Source organism: Nipponia nippon, unplaced genomic scaffold (genome assembly GCF_047370975.1).
Source record: "Nipponia nippon isolate SJK-2023a ecotype South Korea unplaced genomic scaffold, ASM4737097v1 scaffold_1, whole genome shotgun sequence".
In the NCBI taxonomy this organism is placed as follows: Eukaryota; Metazoa; Chordata; class Aves; order Pelecaniformes; family Threskiornithidae; genus Nipponia; species Nipponia nippon.
Genome location: NW_028262290.1, coordinates 156,136,996 through 156,156,088, shown reverse-complemented (window position 1 = coordinate 156,156,088; position 19,093 = coordinate 156,136,996). Strand labels below are relative to the sequence as shown.

The 19,093-nt window shown below is 39.1% G+C and overlaps 1 protein-coding gene across 7 annotated transcripts in view; it reads left to right on the top strand.

The window, feature by feature from the left end:
* ZMYND11 (zinc finger MYND-type containing 11) overlaps positions 1–19,093 on the top strand; it is a 113,619-nt gene that overhangs the window by 42,963 nt on the left and 51,563 nt on the right. For 6 of the 7 annotated variants that reach the window (XM_087729855.1, XM_087729825.1, XM_087729844.1 and 3 more), the window contains one exon: positions 4,817–4,951. The exons of the other annotated variant lie outside the window; for it this stretch is intronic. In XM_087729855.1, the coding sequence (XP_087585981.1) occupies positions 4,836–4,951 (116 nt within the window). In that variant the 5' untranslated portion in view covers positions 4,817–4,835. The remainder of the gene's footprint in view (positions 1–4,816; positions 4,952–19,093) is intronic. 7 annotated transcript variants of the gene reach the window in all.

Here is a 19,093-nt window from a genome sequence, read left to right as displayed (position 1 = left end):
TTGTCAGCTCTTAATTAGCAGCTCCCATCAGAGCAGCAGCACCCAACTGCAACACCGTCTGCTTCAGTGCAAAGTCCAATTCATTAGTTAAATTTTCAGAAGCATCGTATTTTGTTTGGACGATGGTATTTCACAGCTGAAGCATGGCAAGATTTGACTACCTTTCAGTTATTTCTGTCTGTAGGGAGAGTTTCAAGCTAAACTTAGTACTTGATAGTATCTGCTAAATTGGATGCAAGCAGCAGGTCAGGAGGTTCCTTGGGCTAAGTCCCTAGGCATGCTTCAAGGTGATTTTTGTTTATTTTGACTTGCAGTACAGATTTCCATATCCACTACTATTGCAACAGAGAGCTGCACAGCATTTGATTTGGCCAAGGGCGTGTCTAACAACTAATAGCCTTGCTGTTTTGACAGTAAGTCTGGTTTGCCACTGCTGTAACATTGCCACCGCATGGCAACGCATGCTTTGCGATGGACTTTGAGAAGATAAGCCACACTGTGTGTATTCACAAGATAAAGGGCAGTTTGTTGAGGCTGCCTGTAAGAAATGTGGGTAACATTTAGCTCTTGAGGAAAGTCGTGTACAATAAAGTGGTATACTTTTTGAAATGTTGTACATAGGACATTCAAGAGGGATTGAAAATATAAAATATAGTAAAAGCTCACTCAGATTGCACTGAGGAACAGTTAGAGAGTTGAAAATTGAGATGATAAATCATTTGCTTTGGGCCCTGTGTGAGTGAGCGTGTGATGGAAGTGTGTGAGCTGGCACGTCAGCCACACAAAACTGCCTTTATTAGGAGAATCCTTCTTACATTATGCAGGTCTACAAAACTTAAGACACATCCTGCTGATATAAATTCTTACATTTTTAGCCATCTTTTGTTTGCCAAGGTTTCTCCACGAAGCTGCATCCTACCATAAACTTGCTAGCAGCACGTGACAGACATGGCACGAAGCGAATAATTCTGTATGGACCGGGGATACCATAGCTGAACAAGCACGATTGCTGGCAAATCACAAGCGGGAAATTAATGTTAGCTTCAGCTTTCAGGTTTTTTTTCCCAGGATATTGAGAGGAATGCTATAATGAAAGAGGGGGATGAGAAACATCTTCAAGCATTTATATGTAAATGTACATTTCAGTGTTGTGGTTTTAAAGAGTCTCTGGAGTTCTAACTTTTTAAAACAGCGCATGGATGAATCATCCCCTTTTGGTATTTAACCTCTAAGCCATAAATTCTTACACATACTCATGTGCACTGGATGTTTATGCTTGTTCTCTTGCATGTGTGTGTGTACACCCACACATAAGCAAATAATCAGGAGTGATAAATATAGATTTAAGAATCTAGTATGTCTCCCATTAAACTTTAAACTATTATTTGCATGAATAAGTTGTGCATGTTGAAGCACCGGGAGCATTTTCTGTTGCTTGGAGGTAGCACTCCAAAGCATTTTATGAACTATTAACAGTCTGATACAAGTTATCTTTAAGATTTTACAATAATATAGAAAACTGCTTATATTTTTGCAGGAATGAAGGGAGTAGACTGTTGTGGTTAATTTTACCATGGAGGAAGAGTGACTGCAGTGAACAGCAAGAAATATGCCACAATCTTTTAATCTTTTTCTTTCATGCAAAAAGGCTCTATATGTCTTCTACACCACGCAATTAAAAGATGAAAATAATGCTAAAGTGGTCTGGGCTTTTTGGAAAAAAAAATCTATATTTTTGGAAGTGTGGTTTATAAGAACTGCTATTTCAATAGTGGAGTGTCAACTCTTGAGTTTAACAAAAGTGCCCTTAAATAGTAAACCAAAACTATTAAAATGAAATGTATCTTCTTTAAAGGTAGAACACCTGCTAAAATTATTGTATCTTACAAAAAAAAAAAAAGGAACAGAACAGAAAATGCGTGATTGCTGTGTCCCACATGTCAGAATTCTTACTGCTTTTATTTCCAGACAAACAGGGGGGAAGAGCCATGGCTGTGCCTGTGTGAGCAATGGTGGGGAGCAAGGGACCAGCCAGGAGGGAGCAGTTTGGGAGGGTGTCCGCACCCGCTGCGTTTTGGGGGGGGTTACTTCAGACCAGGTCCAGTCTGGTCCCATGGAGTGACCTCCCTGTCACGGCTGGGGCCTGGGAGGTGCATGCCTGTACTGTGGGTTGGAGTTAGCCGTGGTACAGGGCATAGTGTTTGCGTGCTCCCAGCCAACAACGCGTGATTAGGATGGGGCAATGGGGTGGTCAGGAAATTTGTTCCAGAAGCGCACTCCAAAGGAAACGGGGAGCCCGTTTGCAGGGATGGGCCTTCCTCTGCCCGCTGGCGGCCATCTTAGGTGCAGCTCTGCAACCACAAGGCTTCAGGAACTCGTAGTTACAGCGATCCTTCACTCTCCCACTCCCTGTCTCGGACGTGGGCTTCTTCTCCCGCCCTGGAGACACAAGAGGGAATTCCTTAGCCCCAAAGGTCAGCCTTTCCTTCGGCTGCACGGCGGGGACATGGGGCCACGCTGAGGCAGCAGATGGGTTCCCTGGGGCCCTGCCCTGTGCTGCGGCCCTCGGGCCCAGGCGTCGCAGGGGTGTGAGAGAAAACCACCTCCTTCCCCCTCTGCCAGGCGCACGGAGTGCGGCTCTCTCACGGCAGCCATATGCCAGGCTGCCAAAAATAACGGTTGTTTTTAAAGTAGTTGGGATAACAGGACTCACTTCATTTATTACAAAATACACTGAGAACTGGTCTGTTGTTTCACACTGATATCAGGGTCGAGTGTTTCCTCCTTGATCCTCGCATGTGGACGTGATACTGTGTAAGAGGCTCCGCGTCCGGCCTGTCGACTGCCGTATCGGCTAACAGCTTGTGAAGCAGATAGTTTGTAGAGAGCTAGAATAAAAAGAATTGTTTCACTTTTAGTCAGTTCTGTGTTAGGAAAGGAGTTTTATGCTAAGATAATAGGGCTGTAAAGATTGTCCTTTTTCTTGTTAGTGTCTAACCTTTTCTTTGTATTTTACAGGTCTATTTTCCTTAAGAGTTAAATTCTACAAATAATCATATGTTTCTCTTACAAATTAGGAGGGTTTTTTTTTACTTGTAATGGCCACATGTTCTGTGAAATGAAGGCAAAGGAGCTCACAGGGATGCAGTGTCTTTTCCCGCTATTCCCAACAGAGGCTTTCTTTCTCTGAATCATTCTTAGGCGATACTATCTACTGGCTGTCACTCTTAGCTGTATGTCTGTCATATTCCCTCTTATCCTTCCCTCAAAAATGTATTCTTGGCCTTTCTTTTCTGGGAGATACACCCAGTTGCCCTTGCTTTAAATCCCAGCGGGAGGAGATTTCTAAAGCAGAAATGTGGGGTCGACGTGTGACCACACTGTGTCCCCGCAAGCGCCACTCTGTTCTGCCCTTCCCTGCTATCTCCAGCAGCCAGAGGTGCCTCACACACCTGGACATGCACATATCACTTCACATCATCTTTTTTTTTCTGTTTTTTTTTTAAAACGGGCTACGTAATGTTAAGTATAATGCTGTTCAATCATTTCTTCTCCGTAATAATAGAACGTTGCACTTCATTTCATTACACCTGTAGAGTGAGTGAGCATTGCTGAGCTAATATTGGATCTGAAACTTCACAGCCCTCTTTGACAAATACCTGTAGGTCCCATGGACTTGAAAATTACATTGCTGCAACTGATGGAATACTCAAATCTGTTTAATTTTTCTGAATTTGAGAGGAGGGACACACTTAATACTTAAATTCCCATCTTTAACATTGCACAGATGGTGTAATGTTTTTGCATTTTTTATATTATTTGGGGTTACCAAAGTTAATATTCTGCTAGCTACAAGTATCCACGTGCATACCACAGAGTTCATTTTGAGGACAGAGGTCCCAAATAAATTACAGACCTTGGTAGCAGTCATAAATCAGACATTTTTTTCATTGAGAAAGTGGTGGCACTGGAAGAAATTATTTAGTGATCAAAATGCATCGTTAAGCTTTTAAAAAGGGATTCTGTGCCTGTAGTAGAGCTGTAGGCGATTTATGGCTTATCTGTACTCATTGCCTTGAGCTTTTGGAAAATTTGTAAACAAAGCCAGATGCTCATTATGTTCCCGTTCAGGGTTGGTTAGATGGGTAAATGCCATCAGAAGCACTTTGGTCCTGTTGGGTTTTAGCATGTTACAGAAAATGGAATTGCTCCAAAATATTTTTTTTTAAATATTTATCATCCATGAAAATATACTTCTAGTTTCTGCTCATAGAATGGATTTTTTTTAAATGGTTGTAAATGATAAAGATATGAAAGTAATACTCTGAGAGCTATATTGTATATCGAACTCTGGGTCCAGCTTTTTCTCTGTGTCAGAGTTCACGCTTACACCGTGTGATGTAGTCAAGCACCACTCGTCCTTTTTAAAGGTTTCGGGCAATGCAGGAGGCTGTGGAAGTTTCAGGCTAGGGTAGCTTCTGCTTTTTACCAAATTTGGGGGAACTGAGATGTGAACTAAGTGACTTTTTGTAACCAGTTTGATAAGTGGTTTGCTATTGATTTGATAATTTTTACTGATTGCCTTTTGTCTTCTGTATAGATTATGTGATGTGAAAGGAGTTCTTTGTAAACTACATTTTTTTACTTTTTACTGCTCTTTAAGTATAGGAAAACATGCTGTTGTAGACAAATTGAATTGCTATAGATTAACAAAATTTTCCTTGTAATCATATTTATTGCAATATGATCATCATGTAATCCATTTCATAATTCATGATTAACTTTTTGGTGTATTTTTTTTATTTATCGGCTGCAGCTGACCAAGTAAACAGGTCATGGCACGCTTAACGAAGAGACGACAGGCAGATACAAAGGCTATCCAGCATCTTTGGGCAGCTATAGAAATAATCCGGAACCAGAAGCAAATTGCTAACATTGACCGTATTACAAAGTAAGTGATCCGTTCCAAAAAAAGTCTTGATGAGGGGGAAGGTTGATGCTATTAAAAGCCCTGGGAAACAGAGACAGTAAACATTGTGAGAGACTGTGAAACAGTTACATGCACTTCTGTGTTACTAATTATCTAATTATTAAAAAAAAACTTATAGAACTGAGCACCTAAAGATCCTGAAGAGAGGTTTAGTCCATTGAACTGAGAGATCTTACCCACCCTGTATTTGTTTTATATGAACGTCTTCAGGAAATATGCAATATTTATAGTACTTGAACTCAGTTTAGCATGTCAGAGTTGTACTCACTTGGTAGCTTGGTCAAAATACAAGAAGTAGATATAACAGTTAAGGAGAAAAGGGCAATAACAAACATCTGTAAATAATCTAATTCTTTAGGAAAATGTGATAGGCCAGTGGAGAACTCCTTTTCCAGAAGGCAAAGATAAACCTGAAGTGTTAGGTTACTCAAACAAATAAGAAGCCATATTTGCTGAGATGGGCATAGGATGCTATTAAAGAAGACAGGAGATGATTACCACCTATGCCTAATACTATTGTCAATATTAAAATATTCTTCAAAATGTATTAGGTGCTGTATATACAGAGAAATACATATTCGTTTTACTGTGGAGCTTGCAATGTGTAAAAAGGCCTACAATATTGGAATACCTTTTAAGATAACTTGGGAGTAGCCACTGTAATAAAAATTGAGGAGGTTTTGTGCCTCTCTCTGCTTTGCCTGCATTTCCAGGCCAACATGTACGTCACATTCGTCAAAGTAATCAAAATGAATAATGTAAAAGAGCAAAAGTAACCAGTTGGCCACACTTCAGTTGCCAGAACCAATGTGAACTGATAATGAGGCCGGAGACCACTAAAGGGAAGAGCTATAAACAGTGCAGGTGACTAACAAAGTGAAAATCGTTATAACGTGGTCCACTGACAGAGTGTGGAAGCTCTGGTGTGGAAGTGACAGGCAAAACTGGCTTCATAAGTGGAAGAAGTGTAACAGTTCAGGTTCTCCAAACATAGTCAACAATAAACAGGAGAAAGAAAAAAGATAATGTCCCAAATGAATTAGTGTGTACCTGGCTCCTACAATAAAGAAAAATGCACCATTAAACCGAAGAGCACCGTCCCAGAGACAGAGAGTTCCAAGCGGGCTTGAGAGTGAGATTGTATTTTAGGGAATTTCATTTTTGAGGTTGCACTTGAGTTTCAGAATGCTTTAAAGCATATATATTCGCATCATGTCTCCAAGGAGACAAGTGGGTAAACTAATGCTATACACTTTCAATTTTAACCTTTCAAATTACTTGCTCCAGGCCATATATTAGCTGAGTTTGTTAGCTGTTTATGCTCTTTTTATATGTAATAAAGGAAGACAGGCATGTCTAGCTGGGGATTCATCCCACTCTTATGAGAGATGCCTATTTTAAGATAGTGCGAATAACATTTAGCTGGGTAAAGTTAGGTAAGACAAATCCTACCGTTACAAACAATGTTGAGAAAACAAGTAATTAGATACTAGAAAAAGAAGTATTGCTCTTGGTAACTGAAGGGTAGTTTGATTTTTTAAAAAACAGCCTGGATCCAGATTGTGTGACTTATTTCTAATCAGAAGAAAAATAAGTGACTAAACAGAGATGCAAGCAGCCTTAGTGCTTTGAGAAAGATGTGCAAGGTGTTAGCAGTGAAGAGTAATCTAAAAAGTGCTTGGACATTGTAAATGCTCCACATGCACATCAGTGACAAGAGTGATGAACAGTGACCTAGTTTCTGTTATATGATATTTCTAAGGAGATAACTTTTGACAAGGAAAAGGTAAAGACCTTTGAGTTGCTTTGTGGTACTAGTCATTGATGAAGAAACACAGATGACTTCATAAATGAGTATGCATATTATATAGTATTCAGAATAAAGTTCTGAAATTAGCAGGGTGCCAGAATACCTCTTCTGATGAAAACTAAGCAGCTGATGCAGTCTTCCAGGGTCAAAGATCATTTGGTCAAGTACAACTGCAGTTCCTTAAGAGATCAATCAGTGTCTGGGCACATAGGCCAATGTATGACTAATAAGAAAGATCAAAAGCAAACAGTGGTCAAAAGTGAAAATTATGAGTACATAAACATAGTTGGAGCTAAAGGGAGGATTCTCATACTTGGATTAGTAACATTTTTTAGAAGTGTTAATAACTCTTGGGATTGACTGAAAGAGTGGCTTTGCATATTACAAGTATTTGCAAGTAATAATGACAGTGAAATTTATGGAAGCATGTCTTATTTCTGAGTAAGGATACAAAAAAAACAGCAAGAAAATCTTTCTTTATAAATACATGTTTAAGGTAAGTGACAGTCATCCTGTTGTGTCATGTAGTGGATGACAAATGTGTACTTTCAGAGAACTTCAAAAGTTGAAAAGATGATTCATGATTTGATTTTTTATTTTGTTTTATTTTTGCCATAGTTTGAGTGTTCATTTGTTGCTAGAGACAAGTTGTCCTGTATATTTTGTGACCTGTTAGTCCAAACACGTTCATGGCAGAATCTCTATTGCTGCTTTCTTTATCAGATGGTTTGCTACTTTCAAGCAAATCTGTTTGTTGGCTTTTCTCCTAACCAGCAGCTCATCATGGTTGTCTCCCTCTTCCTAACATATTCCTGTTTATTTCATTTACTTCTTGCTTTTCTTAGCCTTCTGGTGCTGAGTAGAAGCCACTGTACATATCAAGGAGCATTTACTTTTTATGACCAGGGGGGAAATGTTGATAATATAAAAAGAGGATTTATTGTTTATAGATTACGAACTGTTTCAACTGAATATGTAAAAAGGACAAATTTATATAACACATTAAAATGTGTAAAATGTAACCTGTGCACTTTATGTGTAATTGTTAAAAAATATCTGGGGTAAACAAAGACTTCCAGAAGATACTGTCAATGGAAAGTATGCAAGAAAAATCTATACAACTAGCCACGCATTTTCTGTAGAGAACATAAGAGTAGGAGGATAGTGTAGGAGGAGCCAAGAGCACTAGAAGGTACTTCTGGTATTATCAGGAACAACCTATAAGGAAAGAAGCCCTTTAATTAAAAGTAGACTAAATCAAGTATGCTTTGCTTTTTAAATTGATGAGGAGGAAAAGCAAGAATAGAAAAATACATGATTAGAAAGTGATTGAAAACTGTCTTACATTGAGGAAAGAGTCACTTGGAAAATTTGAATATGCAAGTTAGAGCTCTTAAGAAATTAGTAAGCTTACTGAACTTTTGGCAATTATTCTAGAAAAATCATTGCATGCAGAGAAGTATTAAGAAACACAAGAAAGGTGTCTATTTTTGAAGGAATTAAAAACGTGTGAGTGGAAAAATGGCAAGAATATGACACTGGTAATTGAAGTATTAAATAAAAGCATTGGTAGGGAAGAGACCACACTGCACAGACTTGATGTCTCCAAAAAAAAGAAATCAACCAACCTTTTCTCCAAAAAGAAATCATTATATGAAAGGGATTCTGCAATTTTAGTGATTATATGTGGGGGTACATTATAGTTGGAAAGGCACTTCCCATTCATTGGAGATATGCTTGAAAACTAAATGGAGGACTGAAAACCAATGCTAACAAGAAGTAACAGTGTAATGAATTTAAAGGAGTTAGTACTAAAAGTGCAAACTGCCTTTTGAAGAGAACTTTAAAATATATATACAAGTTCCTATCTTTGTACATAGGTGTCAGTGTGTTCAGTGCATTTTTGTTTAATGGTAAAGGTCATTTGGAGACAGTGGTACCATTTCTGTAAAGGTATACAAAATAAATATTCTCACCCGACTTATATTGTCATAGTGTATCTCAAGTGAATGGATTGTAATAATTCAAAATCTAGCTACTAGAAATATCTAACATTTCTAAACTACTGAATTACTTCATAACAAAATGATATTTCTAGGAGGTATTTATCAAGAAATATGACTTATTTTTCTGTCCAGACTTGATGTTGGGATAATTTGACTCTAATATGTCAACTATTTAGATGACAATTATTGATGTTAGTTATGCTGTAAACACTAGGGGAGAAATGGCTTCCTGTATCTTGTGAATTTTCTGTCAAGAGCGCAGCTTGACAAATTGTTCATCCCTAAAAGTGTGTTAAAAATTATAATTATGCTTTGACTTTCTGGTTTTTCCTCATTATCTTCCATCTGTTTTGGGTTTGGGGTAACGTCAAAAATTCATTCTATGGAATAAAATGCCTTAAAATACTGCAAAAAAAGGCACGCATATTTAAATGAGTAGGATAAATTATTGACATAGCAGATTGGTAAGTATTTCTGTACAGACATGTTTTTAAAGTTCTCTTTCTTTGGCTACTCTAGTATTCCAGTTTCTTTTATAGTGTTTTCTTTATAATTCCCATACAGGTAATTGGACTCCTAAGATTTAATTAACTATTAATTAAATATTTACCCTCTTTCTCTCAAGGTATTGGGTTTCCTCAGTAGCAATTTATGAATATTTCGTGATCTTTATGATTAGTTCAGAGTTCATTATCTATTAAGTCAATGTTATTAAAATACCCAATTGGCAAATACGGTGTTCTACAACTATTATTGGCCACTTTCAAGGTTTTGTCATTGTAAACAGATTATTATTCTGGTTTCTAAACTATTCCATGAAGACTAATGTGAAGAACAAAACCATAATTCTTTTCTTCCATACTTCCTTCCTCATGTTTTTTCCTCTCTCCCTTTGATGTGTTTCATGATTTATTTAGTTGATTGGCTTCTCTCCCTGTCTCTTATAAAGGCTGCGTCTATACTGTCTTTGCGTACTGTGGCAGGGAATGCCCTGGCACCATCTGGAGCAGATATGCTGTGACCACACTGCATTGCCTTTGGCTCATGGAGTGTTTCTTTGGCCCTGACATATTCTTTGTTTGTTTTATATTGGTGTGTGGTTCTTCAGTTCCAAGCGCCAAAAATAACACAGCCCACAGCAATGCTATTCTTGAAACCTGAAGCTAGAGGCATGATAGTTTGCCATCGGGCATGGTGTGAAGGCGTCTGAGGACACATAGCATGCTGGAACAGTGTTGGAGTGCCCTTAGCAGAAGGAGCCACTCTTGGCATGGTTTACATCCATGTTCTCTGTCAGGAGCAAATTAACCTCTTGGCCATGCTTTGCCTTTTTCTCAGGAAGAACAAGTTGGCTTTCTCCAGAATGGAGCCCAAGAGTGAATTAGTTTGGGAATGAAACCAAGAGTGACCATAGTCCACAGGGTAGAGGTATCCCAGCTTTTGGGGGGATGAAGCTGATGGAATGCCCATTAGCTAGGATGAAACTGATATGCTATGATTGGAGAATTTGCATTATTTTCAAATACAGCGAAACTGAAACTATCATTTTCATCAGTTAGAAAGCTGTTTTACAACATTGGTGATAGAAGAAAATGTCTTTTTTTCATAAATAGGTACAAAGACACTCATCTTTTTTTAATTGGCTTTCAAATGGGGTGGTCCAGTACTAGGTCCCTAAATGATCATAACCATTTTTCCCATATTTGTTTTGTGGACTCATTTTTGTTATATTCTAATTTAATTTAAGTGCAGCAAAGTCAGATCATCTAAGAGAAATGAGCAGATCCCAAGCCTATACAGAGTAGACTCTGTCAGTCCCCTGTTAGCTTTGTGCAGACTGACATTAATCAGCATTGATGGGATAGCATGCCAGAAAAGAATTACTCTGTATGAAAGATTACTGTAAAATGATGAGATTTTCTGGGCCTACAGTTGAGGTGGAGTCGCTGCAGTTGGAGATAGAGTATGTGACCGTCTCAGTTTGACATTTTGTCCTAGGAGGGGGATTTCTTCTCCAAATATCACTCTATGAAATTTCTCCAGTCAGTCTCTAAGAGTAGTTAAAGTTAAGGACCTCTCCCATCCATAATTCTGTTTTTGTTGCCTTATTTCTTCTGTGGTTCTCTTTTTAGGCCGTCTGCTTTAACAGAAAACGATTTCTAGAAGCACTGATTAAAGCAAAGATGAGAATGAGCAATTTGAACAGGTAGAGAATAATCACAAGAGAGTATAAATAAGAAAATGAGCAATTTGAACAGGTAGGGAATAATCACACAAGTCTATAAATAAGAATATGCAATGCAGTGGCAAGAAAAAAAAATGAAAGAGCAAGATTCTTACAGTATTGCTTATTTGAAGCTCAGAAACTTGTTAGAAAAAAACTCTCACTATTTATAGTACCTTTGATGAAAATTTACATCTTCCTAGTATGTTGCATGTTGCAACTAAATAGTCAGGCACAAACAAAAATAGTAAGTCATAAGAATGATTAGGAGAGCAGATGACTCTGGGTTTATAACTAGATAATCCTGTTGTTTAACTTCACATGAGCAGAAGTATTATAGCACCTGATATTTCTTTGACTGAAATGAAAGCTTAGAAATGTTGTTCTGTTCTGTTGGTTTCTTATCCTTTGTCAAGCCGTTCCCCTAAAATATCTGTCTTTTTGTTACCGGAGAGTAGGCTTATCTGAAAACAATTGTTTGAAGTAAAACATCCTCTTGTTACACAGAAGAATGCAGTGGTTGCTTGAGTTCACTTTTAACCAGTGTTACTGGCTCTTTTTCCTCATCTTTACTTCATCCTCATGTATGTTTTAAATGTGACCATGTGAAGCAAATAGTGTTATTAAAAGCAACTCTTCAGAATCTGGTACATGTTGATCAAACCCTGGTCCGTTGTACTGTGGTAGAACAGGTCAATATTGAAGGAGGTACTCAGGAAAGCTTGTATTTTACCAGTTGGGAAAGGATGAGGAAGAACAGTACAGTGAAGTGTTTTTTTCCATGCCATGCAGTGTAATAGCAGTTCATAATTATGCAAGGGTAAGCAAAAGCGTGGAGTGCAAGGTCCTAGAATAAGCAGCATGATACTGCTTCCTCAGCAGGCCACACTGCTGCTTCTAGTCGCAGCCTGTCTATTGAGTGTTCACCTCTGAGAAAACTGAATTCCGTTTGTATAGGGTTGGCTTAATTATAGATATATTCATTACAGAAAACAAACACAGAAACACATCACCAGGTGATGACAGGGTTGAAAACTTAGTTTTAAATACCTCTTTATGTGCTTTCTGTTATAGTTAAGGACAAGGCACTTCTTTCTGTCTGACTCTACTAAGTCAATCTTCTTTTCCATTTCTTTTACTTTCCTTCTCTCTTTCCCATGATAAACTTCAGTTGCTTCTTTTATGCCAAAACCAATGTTTTTTCTGTTTTCATAACACTATTTTTATGTTAAACCAAGAGAATGAACCAAGTCTGGAGTTTTAAAGCTTATAAATCCTTCATCACAGAACATCCCGGGGGGGGGGGGGGGGGGGGGGAGGCTTCTGTGCTTTTTCAGCAATTTTTGATCAACTTGGTTAAAAATCATTATATTAATAAAACAAAAAGTAATCTAAAATTTATCATTTGACTCCCTAATAACAAAATTTTTAGTAAAAGTACTATTTTGGTCGTATATACAAACTCTGCATTATGTGTGCATAACTGTCAGTTACAAGCATAGCAATACGTTGCATAGAAATATGATGGACACCAAAACATTTGACCATTTGACTTGTTTGATATATTAATTTTTTATACTGATGGCTTCACAGTGAGGTTAAATGATGCAGTCAGATTGAAATTTTTGGACATTTTCAAAAGTTCAGATATATGGTATGAAGTAATAAAAAGAACACTGAAAACTGCATATATGCGGGAGAGTACAGGGAACCTCACCAGTTTTTGCATTGTAACCAATATACAATTTTGCTTGTGAATTTGTACTGAGACTGACCAATGAGGTAATTATTCAGCAAGCTCATAAGAATTTTTAATATCCAGGTTCACAGAAATGTTGAAGAGAAGTGAGGAACTAAGCTAAACACCCATATTTTATAAGACCCTTAAGAAGAAATGACAGATTGTCATCAGTTGCACAAGGAATGTTCACAATGGCATATGTTCATTAAATTTCACCTGTGTTACCTGTAGATAGCTACATTTGTCATAAAGCTTTTATCTATTTATATATATTGTGTTTAATCTTACTTTTGTTTGTGAGTTCATCATGATTTTCTGTTTTGGATGTCATGTAACTTTAATATTGCTGGTATTTATGGTCTATTTTAAGAGCTGCTTTTAGATATTTTTGACTAAGGAGGGTGGAAGCAGGGATGACAGGAAAGAATTGTAAACTTCTCTTGGAAAAAGGCTATAAAGAACCTAGCTGCATTTGCTGTGAGTAATAGTAGAATTAAAATTTCTGAATTAGGAAATGTGGTTGAAGTGTCATCTTGAGTTTATAATGCATATTAATAATTACTCTTTTTCCCATCAAGTTCTTTCCTCGATATAGATAATTTCTTCAATTTTTGTAACGATTCTATTTAATCACATTAATTAAACTGAATAAAGGAATACATAAAAAGAAGTCCAGATATATTAAGCAGTGTTCTTTGTGATTTGTTAGGGATAATTGTTCCTTCAACTTGGTACTGAGCCACTGTCCCACCATGTGATAAAGGACATTGCTACCTGAATTGCTGGGTCTGCTTCTCAGTGCTGGCTGTCATATGACTAATTCAGTGCCTAGCGTAGAAAACTCTTCACCATGGGACTGACGGAGATTCCTCCAGCCTTGCCACCTTTTTTTCCTGCTTTATGCTGACTACATGGAATGGAAAGGATTCTGTGCAACCGTTACGCCTGTAGGGGTTTAGCATAAAAGGCTATTTTGTTGAGGGCTAGAGCCTGAGGTGAGGCTAAACTTTTTGTGTATTTGCTTTGATCAGAAATATTAATGCATACGCATCTAGCTCCTACAGTTCATTCTGCAAAAAATAAATAGATAGGTACTCAGATCTTCTAACAAATTTTGCTTGATCAATTTTTCTTATGTAATAATTCTTCTCTTGAGAATGACCTTATGTGGTATTCTTAGTAAGGCAGTTTTCTTTTTTTATCTCAAAGGTCAATGTTCTTCATTGATTCAGTAGGTGAAGCCATCTCTGGGCTGAACATGAGTATGACTGGTAAATAAAATGATTCACACTAACAGCACAAACACATGGTTATTAACAACAGCCATGCTACTTGTTTGATGTTTGCTAATGAGTGCAGACTCATTTAAACTCTCTTTAATCTGTGTTACTATAAAAATTGTAATAGTCAATGTTTAATACTTTTCATAGATAATACATGCAAACTATGAACTCCAGTATAAATATTGAGAAGGAAGGTGGTGGAAGTGTAACTGACTTGAAAATCACTGTCTTCATTTTCATTTTAATGAATATTCTCAGGTACTCCATACCTCTATTAATATTTGTGTTGAAGTTGTGTGAGTTTACACAGAAAAATACATAACAGGCTATCTTTATTTCTAATTACTAAAAGCAAACCAATTTACTTTTTATGTCACAACCAATATTGATTTTTGCTTGAATCATAGCATCTTTATAATATTTGAAAGTGAAACTTGTAGCTTACGTTTGGTTTCTTTGCTGTAAATAAATGTGTCTTTCTATTAGAAGTAAAAGATAAAAATGAGTGTGACATGGCCGTTTAACAGGTTGTTATGTGGCCTGAAGTGCTCATCAAGGCTTTCTCTGTGATTCAGTGGAGAGAGAATGATCTCCAAAGCACTAGTCCTACCATCTATTTTAGGCTGTGGTCTCATATTGCCATTCATGTAAACAATATCATCACCAAAAGCAGCAGCCCTGCCCTGATGGCTTTTCCAGCCCTTGTGCTGTTCCCTAGCTGGTAACTAGGTGAACATTTGTGTGATAGTGTGATGATTTTGAAACTCAGCCAACCTAAAAGAAATCTGACCAAAAAAAAAAAAATTGTTACTTTTAACCTGGATAAGAATGGAAATTAAATTAGATAGAAAACTCTGAAAAACTGAATCATGAAAGCACTTGAATGTGTATTTTTTTAAGCATGTTTTTAATTGAGAAGCTCGATATGAGCTGACTAAATATTTAATTTGCAAGGTATTAGCCAGGACGTTACATTCTGAGTCATGTATTACTTGTTTGTCTCTTCAGTACATCCACAGAAAAGTGCTGGATGGAACACTGGCTCTGCATATACACAAGCAATTTTACATACGCATGGAATGCTACTGAACAATTAGTGCTCCTGTTTGCCAGTAGTGCTCAGTGCACGTACGTGTGCATTACCAGCAGTATCACATACAACTTTTTGGGTTCAAAAAATGGGAGTAGAGCCCTTTTTTAGATAAGTTCCTCCTTAAGAAGGTGGTAGTAGTTCTGAAAGGGAGATTTTTTTTAGATAAGCATTGAATAGTTCAGTACCTTAATTACTTGCTTTTCACCTTCGTATTGGTGAGTTACACAATCTTAAGTGTATAGTGAAGTTGTATGAGTAAGAATTTATATTACTGAAACAAGGAATTACCTGAGTTGAATTTACTGTGTTCTTGACAGAAATGACCCAGGTGATTAACATTATAGGAAACTGCATGGTGCCTGGGGTATCTAAAGCACACACAAACAAGATTACTCCTTAGCTTTGTTTTAGCAGCAGCAGAAGAAACATCAGGCAGATCTGAGTTTCATTGAACTGCTGGATCTCACTGCTTCACTATCAAGTCTATGCATTCTTTTTGTTTTATAAAAACACCGCACAAAATTAGATTCCGTATTCATGCAAATGCTGTATTTCTAGACTATGAAGGAGAGATGAAACAAATTTTTAAAACATTTCCTACTTAGGGTATGTGTCTTGAATGTGAATGTTGCAGATACAGATGTCAGAAAGAAAATAAAATTCATCATTTCTTTGTAGCTCAGTTTCTCTGTGTCCCCCACTTGGAATTTTGGACTGCACAAAACGTAGATCATACAATCAGTGTTTCACTGCACAGGCAACAGCTCTGTCAATGCCTATGTGGTCTATGCACTGTGCTGTTGGTATGTGAAGTGCAGTGGAAATCAAATGCAGCCTGTTCATATACATGCATCTCTCTTTCATAGAATCATAGCATCATAGAATCGTGAAGGTTGGAAAAGACCCTTAAGATCATCAAGTCCAACCGTTAACCCAGCACTGCCAAGTCCATTTATACCATGTCCTTGAGCACCACATCTATCCGTTCTTTAAATACCTCCAGGGATGGAGACTCAACCACTTCCCGGGCAGCCTGTTCCAAAGCTTGACCACCCTTTCAGTGAAGAAGTTTTTCCTAATGTCTAACCTAAACGTCCCCTGGCGCAGCTTGAGGCCTTTTCCTCTCGTCCTATCACTCGTTACTAGGGAGAAGAGACCGACCCCCACCTCGCTACAACCTCCTGTCAGGTAGTTGTAGAGAGCAATAAGGTCTCCCCTCAGCCTCCTCTTCTCCAGGCTAAACAACCCCAGCTCCCTCAGCCGCTCCTCATAAGACTTGTGCTCCAGACCCTTCACCAGCTTCGTTGCCCTCCTCTGGACACGCTCCAGCACCTCAATGTCCTTCTTGTAGTGAGGGGCCCAAAACTGAACACAGTACTTGAGGTGCTGCCTCTCCAGTGCCGAGTACAGGGGCACCATCACCTCCCTGGTCCTGCTGGCCACTCTATTCCTGATACAGGCCAGGATGCCATTGGCCCTCTTGGCCACCTGAGCACACTGCTGGCTCATGTTCAGGCAGCTGTCAGCCAACACCCCCAGGTCCTTTTCTGCCAGGCAGCTCTCCAGCCACTTCTCCACCAGCCTGTAGCGTTGCATGGGGTTGCTGTGACCCAAGTGCAGGACCTGGTACTTAGCCTTGTTGAACCTCATGCAGTTGGCCCTGGCCCAACGATCCAGCCTGTCCAGGTCCCTCTGCAGGGCCTCCCTACCTTCCAGCAGATCGACACTTCCACCCAGCTTGGTGTCATCTGCAAACTTACTGAGGGTGCATTCAATCCCCTCATCCAGATTATCAATGAAGATGTTGAACAGGACCGGCCCCAATACTGAGCCCTGGGGCACACCACTCGTGACCGGCCGCCAACTGGATTTGACTCCATTCGCCACCACTCTCTGGGCTTGGCCGCCCAGCCAGTTTTTAACCCAGTGCAGAGTGCACTTACCTAAGCTGTCAGCAGCCAGCTTCTCCAGGAGAAAGAATGCTGTGGGAGACAGTGTCAAAGGCCTTACTGAAGTCCAAGTAGACAACATCCACAGCCTTCCCCTCATCCACTAAGTGGGTCACCTTGTCGTAGAAGGAGACCAGGTTAGTGAAACAGGACCTCCCTTTCATAAACCCATGCTGGCTGAGCCTGATCCCCTGGTTGTCCCGCACGTGCCACATAATGGCACTCAAGATGATCTGCTCCGTGACCTTTCCCGGCACCGTGGTCAGGCTGACAGGGCTGTAGTTCCCGGGATCCTTCTTCCAACCCTTCTTGTAGAGGGGCATCACATTTGCTAGCTTCCAGTCATCTGGGACCTCCCCGATTGACCAGGACTGCTGATAAATGATGGAGAGTGGCTTGGTGAGCTCTTCTGCCAGCTCCCTCATTATCCTCGGGTGGATCCTGTCTGGCCCCATGAACTTGTGAGCATCCAGGCGGAGGAGCAGGTCGGTGACTGCCACCTCTTCGACAACCGGGGCTTCATTCTGCTTCCTGTCTCCATCTCCCAGCTCAGGGGCCTGAAAACCCTGAGGATGACCAGTCTGACTATTAAAGACTGAGGCAAAGAAGGCATTAAGTACCTCAGCCTTCTCCTCATCCCTCGTGGCAATGTTTCCCTCCGCATCCAACAAAGGAGGGAGATTCTCCCTGGTCCTCCTTTGTGAAGTGTAAATACAGAGGAAGAATGTTATGCTTTGGTTGTCTTTATCTTAGTGAATTTAATCCAGAGTCGAAACTTCAGAAACTGTAAACATATCAAAAAGCATCTTAGAAAACAAAGTGTGCTGCTATGTCCTCACTGTAAACAGTTCTACTTTCTCTGTGTGTCTGTATTGTTTTGAGCTCTCAGGCCAGCTCTCAGTTTCTGGCAAGCAGGGAATATATATTTCAGAGATACTGTTTTGAAATACAAATACCCATAATGTTTAGCCTGAGTTTTGTGCAAGTTGATTTGTACCACAGTGCTGTATCTGGTGGGAGCAGGCAGCCTACGCTTCCGAGTTGAGACCTGGAGATACAACTGTGAGCACAAATCTTCACCTGGCTCTCCATAAGGATAACTAGTGGATTCCTGAGATTTGAACCTGGATGTTTTAAGTTCTTATGCTATGTAGCTGTATTTGTTACCAGAAAAAAAAACCCAAAAACATAATCACAGCCATCTCTTCCATTTTTACTTTAATTATGACCATGTGACCTATTCTTTGCAAATTAAAAAAAATCTTAAAAGAAGTGCGTGGGCCTTCTATAAAACTGCTGTCATACCCTGAATCTAAAGCAAAAGGCATCATTTCTCACCAGAGGTAGGAACACTATATAAAACTCGGAATAGATTTTTGGCTGCTTTCCTTCCAATTTATGTATTATTCCTTAAGGTCTGTCCCTGAATCTAGGACATTTTTATATACCTGTAGGTAACATCTAAAATTAATGGCAGTCTTTCAGTTGCGTTTAATGGGATCTGCTGTGTTTTATCAGATCTCAGTTGTGAGATGGGCTGTGCACACAAGGAAATCTCAAGACCTCTGTTTCTCCCTGGGTGAGTTGCTTAGCAGATAGTCTGCTGCTGCCAGCAGACTGCTACTTCCCTTCGTGTCGTGGAGGGCGGAGGCATCCAGCATAGACAGAGATAATTGATCAGACCAAGATTACAGTGTTTGCCACTAAAATTAGCATCTACCTACACTTGTCAGACTGTTGTATTTTATAAAAGGCAGCTATTTCCTATATGTATTTTACTTTAGTCTTTTACAGAGATGCTTGCTGTAGCATTTTTTCAGTATTTTCCTTTTGATGAGTTCAGGTGGCTGAAAATGCAATTCCTTATGAGTCCAGAAAACTGTGATTATTTTTTAAATACTTGCGTTGTCAACTTTCCACCTTAAGTACCTTACCTCCTTCCTTCCTTGGCCAGCTTTGTTTTTTTGGCCCAGAACACAGCTGTGCCCATTTAAACC